Raw genomic sequence first — 13,233 nt, forward strand, 5'->3', positions numbered from 1 at the left:
TTGAATCTGTCGAAAATCAGGATCCCGATTAATCAACTATAGGTATGCTTCGACTACCTGATTAATTATTGTATACACTTTAAAACTTTACTTTGCACAGTTACTTTAAAACTCAGAGCTCTAATACGGTATCCTAATTGTTAGATATTAAGTTAGAATAATACTTTCTGGGGGTTTCTGAGGTTGCCGAAAATAAGCGTCGTTTTTCACGGAAATAAAGCGTAGAACATTTCGATGAACTTATTGATATGTGACGTCCTCGTGGATTTTGACGACACCTTTTTTAAAAATCGGTGCTCTGAACCTGCTGTATGGCTTACTCTGTACGCATTTGAATTATGAGTGTCGGATTAAGTATGGATCGCTTTTTATTTTCTAACCGCCGTACTATGAGGCGGCGGGGTTAGGCTGCGATCATACAGAGCGCGGTAAACGGTAAGCTGTAAGCGGCAAAATTGGCATTTGGAGTATTGACACTGGCTGTGCCATTACTTGTTTTGTCGCTTACGGATTTTGGCAATTAAAACCTTTGTCGGCGAAATGTTCATAAGGCGAAATTTTCAAAACCTCAAAAAATGTTCATCTCCGTGAAAAATGACTCGCATTTTCGGCTTTAGCTACCTATGTGAAAAGACACGTTTAGACACTACACTTTGGAGACACTATACTTTATCCAAAATTAGCATTAATTACAAAAGTTATTAACCTTAAGCATACTATTAATTGTTTTTTCGGGACTAATACTTATTCTTATAGTTACGCTCTCTTTTGTTAAATTTTTGTTTATTCTTTTTAACAAATCGTCGGAAATAGATATCGATAAGAACGTGATTGAGACCCAATCGATACCTATTTTTTACAATAGGATGTACTAAATATCTTCTGTTAATCCTTTTTTATGACGATGACAATACCAAAGTATAATAAAAGACATATTCGCGTCCATTTTGTCAAACTGCAAATAGTAATAGACAAATGAACAAAGGAAGTAAGGATACGCGAGAGAGTTGGATTTTCGGTGAAGATACGGAATTATACGAACGTTGCTTTTGGCCGTTTTACCGATTCGGCAAAAGTACCGATCAGTCAAGAGACTGCACCGTCTGAGCTCGAATATCTTTCATATTGTAACATACTTTGTGCCATATAACATTGCTATATAGTCATATTGCATAACTTTGTCTTCCTTTATTATTAACCTAACTAAAACTCCTCTTATTCCCATAGTTCAGATTATGAAGCAATATGAAAATTTTTATTTTTATCGATAAAAAATAATACGTTTGAAAAGTTCGTTTTGAAATATCATTTTCCTATTTTTATTGAAAATTACATATTATTATACTTATTGTTATATCAACCAATTATGTGTATAATGATGTAAATTTAAAACATATTTTATATATACATGTCTTTACTTTGAACAATCAAGTAACATTAAGTGCATTTTCTGTAATAAAGTAATAAAAACAATCGAAGAATAAACGAAACCATGAATAAATAATTCTGTCTTATTTCGAAATTCGATACTAAACAAAGCGTTTTGTCGCCGTGTTGAACATTTAAGGAATATTAAGGATATTAACAACGCTAATCAAGTTAAGCTAACAAAACAACTAAACTAATACATACTACTCGTTTTTTGCAAAACGCTGTGGATGTATCACTTATTTTCAAAAGCCTAACATTTTCAAATCTGTCAGCTTATTTCTTTCTTTAATTATTTCGTGCCAAACATTTTTTTCATAATTGAATTATCATACGTATTGTTAGCAAAATTCTATAAGACAAAAATTACAAATTACTAATATTAACAAACTTCGTTACATAACATTAACAATGGTAATTTTACAAGCAAGTTTCATAAATTGCAAATTATCTGATTTTTTATTTGTCGAAAATTTATACAATTGTAAAAAAGAAATTTGTAATCTGTAACTTATAATTTGTTAATTTACTAATTATTAGTTGAATTATTATTGTGAATGTCCAAATCAGGAAATCAATCAAAATGAACTCATCATATTTTCTCCACGTATTTCCCCTCATATTCAAATCGTAATAAATAAAAAGTGATAAAAGTGGAATAAATAAAAAGTGATACCCGTATATGTCTATGAAAATTGGAGGATTAACCCGTTAATCAGGAAAGACGGGTTAACTCGTCACTTAGATTTTTAATCTTTACGATACAATAATTTCATTATTTATAGATCTTCTATTTTTTAATAATTTTGGTTATTTTTCTATTATCTAAAATTTTTGTCTCTAACTCAAATAGCCAACTGTTAGACAATGTTAGCCTACTCAGTATCAGTTCCCTTTAAAAGTCAATATGTAATTACATCGTGCTTATATTTCAAAGAACTCGTTAAAATTAACCTGCCTTTATTCGCTTTCAATCCTAAAATTATAGAAGTTTCTGGTTAGGAAATTACTCGACTAACAGGTTAATCCATCATAATAGACACACTATACTACAGATATGTAAAAGCTCCGCTCCCCAGAGGCTTAAACCCAAAAACCGCATCATACAACAAAAAATGTAAAGCGCCGACACATAATACAGCGTGACTACGTCGTACCGCCGCGTATCGGTACCTTTGCCTAACATACATTACAAAAATTCATGTTTATTGTGAATAATGTACTTAAAATCTGTATTTTCTGCACTCAATAAACTCCCTTGTAAAAAAAAATACTACAGATATTTATGTGTATCGATGTTTTTGTGGACATAACTAAAGAAATGGAACCCAAGCAAAGTTTTGTCTCACCTACTAAATACTACAACGAGTATTTTATTTTCGATATTTTATGTATTTCTGCAGATTATATGGATTCGGATTAAATGGACTAAAACTTATTATGGATTATATGGATTCGGATTAAAAAGATTATACGGACGGATATACTATGGATTATAGGGATTATACGGATGTAATTTTGCATCTTTAAATTTCCCATTTCGCAAATGCATAAAAATTCGCTAAATCCAGTCTAATAAAAATGAACGAAATCGATTAACTTACTGGCAGGAGAGCTTCCGTTTTCTGGAAACGGCGACGAATTCATCGGAAGTATCGGTGGTATTTGGTCCATGGCTAGGAGTGGTGGATGCGCTGCGTTGATGATGATGCTGATGATGGTGGTGGTGACGGTGGTAGTGATGGCCGGGGGCGGGTGCCTGGTCGGGGACCATCGTCGAGGGTGTCTCCATGTGCTGGGGCGGTTCAGCCCCCGTTACGATCTGCGGGGTGGTGTCGTTGGAGGTGGTGGTGGTAGTGGTGATGGTAATGGTGGTAACGCCAGTGGTGCTGGGGGTGGCGGTAGTTGTGTTGTTGCTGTTGCTGGCGGGGGTTGGAGTCAGGCTGAGACCTTCGCCACCCCCCGCCGAGGCGGTGGTTACTTCTCCCACCCCCGATCCCGTACCTATGTCGCCGAAGTAAACCGTGGAACACGAACTTCTGGAAAAACGATAAATCTCAGATTCATTTTATATTCTTTGCTAAGATATCGTTAGTTTTATTTGCTTCGAACATATTCATCCAACGCTCAATGAAATGAGCGTGGAAAAAACTGACACCGATAAAAGCTTGGATTTTTGTTTTAATTACAAGTTTAACGTTACATGCGCCTTCCAAGCGTATTTGGTGACTACGGTGAGAATAATCAGCAGAACACACTATAATCGGTAGTAAAATCCAATATCATTTAGAAAAGTTAGAACCTTTTCTTTGCAGTATGTTTACTAAATTTGGTAAGTCATATTTCGTGTTCTTTGCGCTTAATACCTTATAAAGTTCATTTTGATATCGTTTCATCTCAATAAATTAAGTGGCTCCTTGTTTACATTCACCATACGTAGTATTTGTTTGACATACATCTTTTCTCAAGGTTACGCACACACGAAGATCGAATAATGTATTGTAAAAGCCGAGCGACTTTGTAAATACAAGCCTGAGTATTCTCTCTTCGTATTTTCGGTTTTTCTTTTAATTAGATCGTGAATGTTTATTTAAATTTATAGTTTTATAGTAGTAAGTAAAGAAATAAAACGTAAAGTAAAATAAAAAATAAAAGTAAAACAAATAATAAAAGAATAGAAAATTCATTCATCTATTAGATATAGTAATGTATATTGTAATGTATATTATAATGCATAATATTTTGAATATTTTATATAGTTGCGTATATTATATACATTCTATGTATCTTTATATTGAAATTGTTGATAACTGAACATATGTTTACGCATACGCATAGTGAAAAGCAAATAAACAGACAACAGTTTATTTTCGTCTAAAACACATAGCTAAAAGCTTACGTTCTGTATGAGACTAGTTAGTATACAGGTATTGGATAATACGAAACATCGCATCGTTTCAAAAGTATTTTTATGCTAACCACGATTTCCTGTTTACTTCGAATTTAAAATAGTTTTAAAATAGCGAGAAATGTTACGAGTCACTGCAATATGCTTGCACCTAAATAATTCTTTTATGGATTCATATTTACATTTTAAATTATAAATGTGATAGGATGTTTCCCCGTTTACACCGATGATAATGGAAAGTACATTGCATATGAATATTGCAGATAATGATTGTATGTTCACTTCTAGAAATTCCACTGCAGTCGATGACCTGTGACCCTTCATTATGTTTCTTTCAATTCTTCGAGCCTAAAACTTGAACTACAGTAGACGCAAGACGCAAGATAAGATATAGACTACGTTTCAGCGAGTATGATAAAGTGTGCTCCATGTGGGTACTTATCTACCTATTTTTATATTTGTATATTTTCCAATTAATAAAGCATAGAAGCTTTATTAATTAAGGTTGAGATGATTTGTATTAAGTTTTGGAAAAGAGTTCAATGTTTACAGCTATTTGTTTCTCCGCAAAGATAAATAATAACAAATGAATTTGTTGAAAATGACAACGTGAGTTCGTGCTCACTATCCATTTGCAGATGCGTTAGTTATAAGAAATAGTAACTAGAAGATAATCCTAGTTACAATCGATAGATTTAATCGATAGGCTTAAGATGCTTTTTGTTTTTATCCCTAGTTTTGTAAGCGCGTGCAATAAAGGTTTTTTTCGCTCACAACGGTGTGATAGATTAATCCATTCACTAAAATAATAACTATTCTGATCTTACCTCTCAGTATAGAAATAACAACAAGGTTATGTAAAAATACAATTTTTGAATCAATATAAGATTGACTAAATTTTTTAAAATGCTTTTAATTATATAGTAATCTACAGTGGTATATAACTTTTCTATTTGCATATAAACTTCATAAAATTTACATATAAGTTATATGAGGTTTGTCGAAAATGACAACGTGAGTTCGTGCTCGCCACCCATATGCAGATGCGTTAGTTATAAGAAATAGTAACTAGAAGATAATCCTAGTTACAATCGATAGGCTTAAGATGCTTTTTCGTTTTTATCCCTAGTTTTTGTAAGCTCGTGCAATAAAGGTTTTTTTCGCTCACAACGGTGTGATAGATTTATCCATTCAATAAAATAATAACTATTCTGATCTTACCCAGAGGTATACTCAGAAGTATAGAAATAACAACAAGGTTATGTAAAAATACAATTTTTGAATCAATATAAGATTGACTAAATTTTTTAAAATGCTTTTAATTATATAGTAATCTGCAGTGGTATATAACTTTTCTATTTGCATACAAATTTCATAAAATTTACATATAAGTTATATGAGGTTTGCCGAAAATGACAACGTGAGTTCGTGCTCGCCACCCATGCGCATCGCCAGATGCGTTAGTTATAAAAAATAGTAACTAGAAGATAATCCTAGTTACGATCGATAGATTTAATCGATAGGCTTAAGATGCTTTTTCGTTTTTATCCCTAGTTTTTCTAAGCTCGTGCAATAAAGGTTTTTTTCGCTCACAACGGTGTGATAGATTTATCCATTCAATAAAATAATAACTATTGTGACCCTACCTCTGAGATTAGAAATAACTACAGAATTTATAGAGAATGCTATTAAGTATACTTATAGGTAAGTATGCTAATATATACTTTGTACAGAATGATTTAAAATGAAAGGCATTTTACAACTGAAAAATACAGAAACTTAAAATTTTCTGGACAGCTCCGAGATTTAATTTAGGCTGCAGTTATTATTTTATGCAGTCACCTTTAGTTTCAGGCATAGTATACAGGGTGTTTGGTAACTCTAGGCGAAAAAAGAAGTCGAAAATATAGAATAAAAATTTTTCGTTTGAGGCTTTGTTTTCGAGAAAATCGACTTTGAATTTTCGCTCGGTACGCGTGCGGTACGTTATAACGGATCTCACTGTAGATCGTTGTCTCAATGGAAAAATTTAAAAAAATTAAAAAAAAATGTTTATTCTATATTTTCGACTTCTTTTTTCGTGTAGAAAACCCCCTTTCCGTTTATACCACCAGTTACCAACCACCCTGTATATCCTAATTGGCATAGTCTTTACCAATGTTTGTCCAAATATTTCTTCAGTTTGGCTGCGCTCTTCCCAACATTGATTCAAATTTGAAGCACGGTTGTTAAAATCAGTTGTGGACTTTTTCAAGAAATCTTACAGATGTCTAAGGAGTTTAAATTGAGAGATTGAAAAGGTCATTTATCAGGTTCAAATCATAATATTGTCTTATTCGAATTTGACAGTGGGTTTAACATATCTCCATTGCAATTACGCCCGTTCTCTATGGTTTTGCTCGTCCTTTTAAGTCCGCATTTCTCAATACGTGTAGAATTGTTTTTGCACTCACGTCGATCATTTTGTATCTGTACGACATTATCAGCTTCGAATAGCTCACAAAGTATCGTGCTCTCGCAGTGTTGAATAATTTCTTCCTTAGACTTTTAGATTTCTTTAGTTTTGATATTTTATCAACAACACGATAGAATTTTATTATAATCATATAATAGGATGGTCTTTCCTTAAGAGATTCAATGATCGTTTTTTCGAATTTTATGAGACTGGTTTCATTCTATACTATGAAAGTTTATTTAGTAAATTCATAATAGGTTACAAGAACAAATACGTTAAATTTCTTTATCTGCGGAACATAAATTTGTGAATGTGTTATTAAAAAATTATAACGACAGTACAAAATAATAATCAATCAGTTTTCGTTTATATGTAGTGATTAAACGAACGTTGCTCTCATTAGTGAATAAATCGGGAAAATCATTTCCTGGCTATCGAGATCGCCAACCAAGTATTACGCCGTCGAATTTTTAATCGTGGGAAAATTTAACAGAGAGAAATGACGCAATAAGAATTAACACAAGAATTTCGTAATGCATTCACTGAAATTAGTAGAAGTGAAGTTCAATACTTTAAAATGAAATTAATATAAATGTCGCCAATCTGTGTCTATCGTAGTTTATTACTAACTAGCTTTTATCTCGTAGTTTTTTTCTTATTTTAATATGTGAAACAAACTATAACATTCTAATTAATATGAATTACAAGGTAAAACATTTTTGTAAAACAATCTTGGAAGAATAGAAGAAAGAGAGTAACATTTCTATAATAATTTCTGTTCTATCATACGATAAAATAATTGTGTATATTTCTGACTAAAAAGATTTTTTCTTGAATAGTTATCATAGTATAATAGAAAAAGGTAACTAACAGTGTTTTGAATATTTTCATAATCAATCAGATACGAATGACCAGCCCAGTATAGTGGAGAAGGAATCCAGGCATCAAGTATTTGAATCGTTTGATTAATGCAGCTTTTGCATCGATAAGCGATAATGCAAACTGGTTTTTCGTTTCTTACATACGATTTTTTTATGTTAAGCCTCGATCGGTTGACAACGGTATACAAGTTCTGTCGTTCAAAATAAATGATCGTTTACCTAAGGAAAATTACGATAACGCTACTGTAGGAACTATGATGAAACATGTCCCTTCATACAGATAATTTATATTGATTTATGTCTTTTTATATTATTCACTGATGTTTACATTTTATTTGTTTATTAGGTTTATCTTTCAAGCGTGTTTTCTCTAGTTGTCTTAAATTATGTAAACATGTTTAAATCGTGTTGATAATTATCAATAATTATGTCAATAATGACTTGTATAACTATTTTGTATACTAATAATTGAACAGAGTAGGTGAAAAATTGAATTATCAATATATTTCAAGTATTTCTAACGCTCATAAGTAATGCTGTTATTCCTATAGCAATATGTGCTAGTATTCTAATAGCAATTATAATGCTAAATAATTATATAATAATATAAATATTAATATAAATTAATATAATTATTATATTAATAATTAATATAATTATATATTATAAAATATATAATTATATAATAATATGATGCAAAAATAATATTAATAATAATGCCATAATTTACTGAAATTTTATCGAAATACAAAAAAGCATCGTAACGATAGAATTGTTAATAACGTTTCGTGATTGCATAATTTCTGACCTTAATGTTGGACAATCGTGACAGTATCAGAGAAACAAAAAATAACTGTGACAGTAATTATTCATAGTAACCTTTCAATAAATTATGACAACGAACATATAAATGACTTTTGCCCCTTTTGCTTATCATGTACGAATTTCGATCCAAGGTGTACAAGTCAAACGTATACAAATTAAAAATTCGACGTGTTGTGATTAAATAATCAATTTTTTCTATATTTAAAATATCTACGCCATGCAAGTATAGAAGCACAAGTATAACGTATTAAATATTTCAAAAATATTTCAAAAGTTTGCGAATTATTAAACTGAATTAGATACGTTTAATATGTTGATCAAAATCTCACAATAATAACATAAAATATAAAAAATTAATATATTACAAGTACATTATAGTAATTAACGTTCTGAATATGAAAACTAAAGCCCAGCTCGCAAATTATTAAATTTCTTATTTAGATCAATGCATCGGATAATATTAACTGAAATTTGATGGAGAAATCAATCATTATTACCAGTAAATCGTGGCAACCGAGTCTTAGAGTCTTTCGGAACAGTGAAAGAATTCAACGTACCAATCTTGTTAGCAATTACCGATCTGGCTGCAGATCACTTATACCTATTCCTAGGTTCGCATATTTTTTTATCAACAATATCGACGTATTTCCTTATACTGTTTCATTCATGCTTCACTGGACACCAATCTTTTCTGCACACGCATAATCTCAAAGTTTCTCAATACACGTTTAGGTGGCGAATCACGTACATGTAACACGAAAATATGCGGGAACAGTTTTTTCGAATATTACTGTTAACGTGAAATTTATGTTTTGCGGCGAGTCGAATAATTACAATGCAATTGAATTACTTAAGATGTCATGACGTTGTGAAATTGCAACGTTGGTATGTCTTTCTGACATGCAACGTGATAAGCGTATATTATATAATTTACTCGATACTTTAAAATTAGTGCGACTAATTATTGGCGAAATTTATGATATTATCTTTGAGGTATATTTAACGATAACGACGGTTGCAATAATAGGCAGAGTATTAAAATGTTGTCTATTTTGTCAGTATGCTGTATATTGATTATTGCTTCATTTCTTTATATATTTTTACATACATTTATTGCTTATTTCTCTGTAGTCACAAGAAAAGAGGGACGAATCTAATAATCATTATTTCTTGATCTTTCATTTTTCATACCTATTCAGTTTTTTTAATTCTAAACTTAAATGGGGGGGGGGAGGGGGGAATGAAAAATAATTTTGTTAATTAAGATAGTAATCACTATAAGCGTTGGAGTAATATATTTTAGTGTTTAGAGTTGCCGTGAATTGTAATTTATAAACTTTTGAAATAATTAAAGCTACAAGCGTAGAATATTGTTTGTTCGTATCGAATACCTTCGCTTATGACACTTCTTTCTTTTTTTCGAAACCTGCTATATTCTTTGGGCCATTTTTGACCAAATTGCGTTCTTTAGTGTTAAAAAATTTATTAAATCTAAGGACGATATGAAGGAGTATATATGCGTGTGTGATTTCTTGGTGCAATTTTATGCACAGGTCTTTCTTCAAGTACCAAAAGTTTATCGAAACACGAACAGGATTAAAATATAAAAATTCGGAGACCGTAACAGGTTTCTTAATTTTCTGACTATAAGTAATTTCCTTCCTTTATCGCGATATGAAACAATAAAATTGGAATGAAAATATGATGCAGAAATATGATCATCTTAAATGTTAATAAAGTTAAAATCCAAACTATTTTTTTCTAAATATTTCTACATTATTAGAATATTATCACGATATTATTAGCTCTTTAATTAAATTTTTAATTTACAAGTTTCAAGAACAAGCTGGTGACAATTCTTTCCACGTAGTCATAAAAAAAGACGTGACGAAGGTCGGCCACGTATCTACGTCGGCAGTGTAAGAGTAGTTCCGTATATTATGATGTAACCTACACGATTAGCGTAATTCTATTTATTCATAGATACGTCAGTGCACGCGACGTTCCTGGTATCACACTATCCGCTTTTGCACGACGGCAAAAGTTGCACGCGATATTTCCTCAAGTTCTATGTCCGCGCATCAGACATTTTCTCACTTAAGAGGCAAGGCATTACATTTCCTTGAAATAAAAGTTGCTAATATCTGGATACAAAATTTTCAAATTAATAACATTTATGCAATTGGAGATTAATACAATGTATTATAGTTATTATTAGACTGTGGATGAATATAAATTTATGATAAATTTAAATATGCAAAAATATACAAAATACGTGTAACATGTAAGAACATACGAGCATCCAAAATATATAAAACAATATTTGTGGGTAAATTTTCGCTGTCCAGTTATTATTTGCTTCAGTATATCTACTTTTTCAGAAGATTTTTATTTGTATTTCCTGGAATTCAAAAACTTAGTAGTGCGACTCAACTTGTATTTTATGAATTTATGGAACTAATTTAGAGAAACGCAGTGATATATTTCACTGCGCTGATTACGAATGCCCACAGACATAATATTAATATTAATTGGTATTCTTCTGAATATTAAAATTATGACTCCCAGAAAATCTTAAGAAACAACCGAGTATCAGGTACTTGTAATTCATAATACAAAATTTCATTTGCTGTATGTTTACGAATTTTTCTGTGCATTTACGTATATGTACGTATATTTTAATGTAATTTATTTCTAAACTTCTTTCCTTTAAAATAAGCCTTTGTTTTAAAAATATGTATACACGTTTTATTATAAAAATAAAACTTCTCAATTCTTTAATTATCTAACCTTTCACTAAAGCAAATCATGAAATATAAAAATAACTAATCACACCATCACCATCTTTGTTCTACAAATAAATTGTCTACAAATAAATTATTTACTTCTTATGTCCTGTATACAAACATTTTTTGATAAAACTTTAGATCTTGTGGAATGAAATTTAAGAAAATTTATTTGCGCGACAAAGATGCTGATAATATGATTAGTTATTTTTACATTCTACGATTTACTTTAGTGAAAGGTTAGATAATTAGAAATTTGCAAAAGCTTCATTTTCGCAATCAAACATTTGAATAGAAGTATGATTTTGTATTTTAATATCCCACTGTAGATCATTACAAAGTTGCGTTATTTCTGTGACAAATAATGAACCTTTTAATAGACTCGATGGAATAACGATATATTCAATAGAAAATAATAAAATTATGCGAAATTCATTAAATTTTATAAATGTCATAAAAATACTGATAAACATAAACTCAGAATAAAGGAAGCCCTAAGTCATGCCCCAAAGAGTTAGCTCCGCAGTTACGATATCGATTTATTGTAATCTCGAATTCCTATCGACAGAATATTCAATTGAGTATATCTCTTGCACGTCATCACGGATTAGAAAATATGCACGTACGATCTGTTACATAACTTCACGAAGATTGCGGGAAGACTGTAACACGAAGGTATATATTTCATTCGTGTTTTTCCTGCTGGTAAACTCCATCAAGAATATATACTTTAAGATATTCGATAAATTTATTGTCTTACTAACGATTACTTTTTAACTTATATTCCTTTTCTACAACTTCGTTTCTTTATTTTTGTTTCACGGATTATCGAACGGCATGCAAAATGATTTATGAAAACATTTGAAAGTATTTGAATCTATCGTTAAAAATTTGTATGAACGTATTATCTGATGGATAATAAATTTCGACGAATGTATCATCTATCGAATGATATTTATGCAACATTTATGTCTTATGACGTTTATGCACATTCATATTTTTCTGAATGATTACTGATGATAAGAGTTACTAATTACTGATTGATTAAAACAATAGGAACCCGCGTATAAACCATTGTTTGACTTACAAAATATTATAACGAGTACTATACTCGATACTCTATTTTGTATAGCAATGAGAGATAATTATCGTGATTATATTGGTAAAATGTGCAACCGATTAAAATATGCATATAGAAGTTACAAGTTATTTATTGCAAATATTCACTGATAATTAATGAAAAATTAATACACGGTATTCAAATAATAGTAGTCACTAGCATACAATAAGTGTCAAAAGTCTGATGATCCCATTAAATGTGGAGACTTATTGATATAATGGACAATTGAGTGTTTAAAACTTTGGTAATTTCCATGAAATATATACAGGGTGGTTGGTAACTGGTGGTACAAGCGGAAAGGGGGTGATTTTACGCGAAAAAAGAAGTCGAAAATACAGAATAAAAATTTTTCGTTTGTGGCTTTGTTTTCGAGAAAATCGACTTTGAATTTTCGCTCGGTACGCGTGCACTTTATCGCGTCTCGTTATAACGGATCTCACTGTAGATCGTTGTCTCGATGGAAAAATAAAAAAAAAATTAAAAGAAAATGTTTATTCTGTATAACAAGAGGGCACATCTTCTAGAACAGACAATCTTCTAAGGTGGGCTCCATGCTCGTGCTGTAAAGCATATGCAGCTTCTCTTAATGTAGTTAAAGTGTTAAAACAAGAGAGATGTATATACTTATATAAATATATATATAGTTTGAAACTCAAAATATTTTGTATGAGACTTATAATATTATACATATATTTGTCATAAAAATTCATTTAAATAAACTGAATATTTTTTCATATACGTTTTTCTGCATTTTTTGCATTAATAACATGTTTATTTTAGAAATGGTTTAATTTCAATATTTGTGGAAATTTAAATATAAATTGTGTTGG

At 30.7% G+C, this 13,233-nt stretch overlaps 1 protein-coding gene across 3 annotated transcripts in view; it reads right to left on the reverse strand.

Moving 5' to 3' along the window:
- LOC117212035 (protein cycle) overlaps positions 1 to 13,233 on the reverse strand; it is a 95,621-nt gene that overhangs the window by 62,597 nt on the left and 19,791 nt on the right. For all 3 annotated transcript variants that reach the window (XM_033456483.1, XM_033456482.1, XM_033456484.1), the window contains exon 3: positions 3,033 to 3,467. In XM_033456483.1, the coding sequence (XP_033312374.1) occupies positions 3,033 to 3,467 (435 nt within the window). The remainder of the gene's footprint in view (positions 1 to 3,032; positions 3,468 to 13,233) is intronic.

Source organism: Bombus bifarius, unplaced genomic scaffold (genome assembly GCF_011952205.1).
Source record: "Bombus bifarius isolate JDL3187 unplaced genomic scaffold, Bbif_JDL3187 scf7180000008266, whole genome shotgun sequence".
Lineage (NCBI taxonomy): Eukaryota > Metazoa > Arthropoda > Insecta > Hymenoptera > Apidae > Bombus > Bombus bifarius.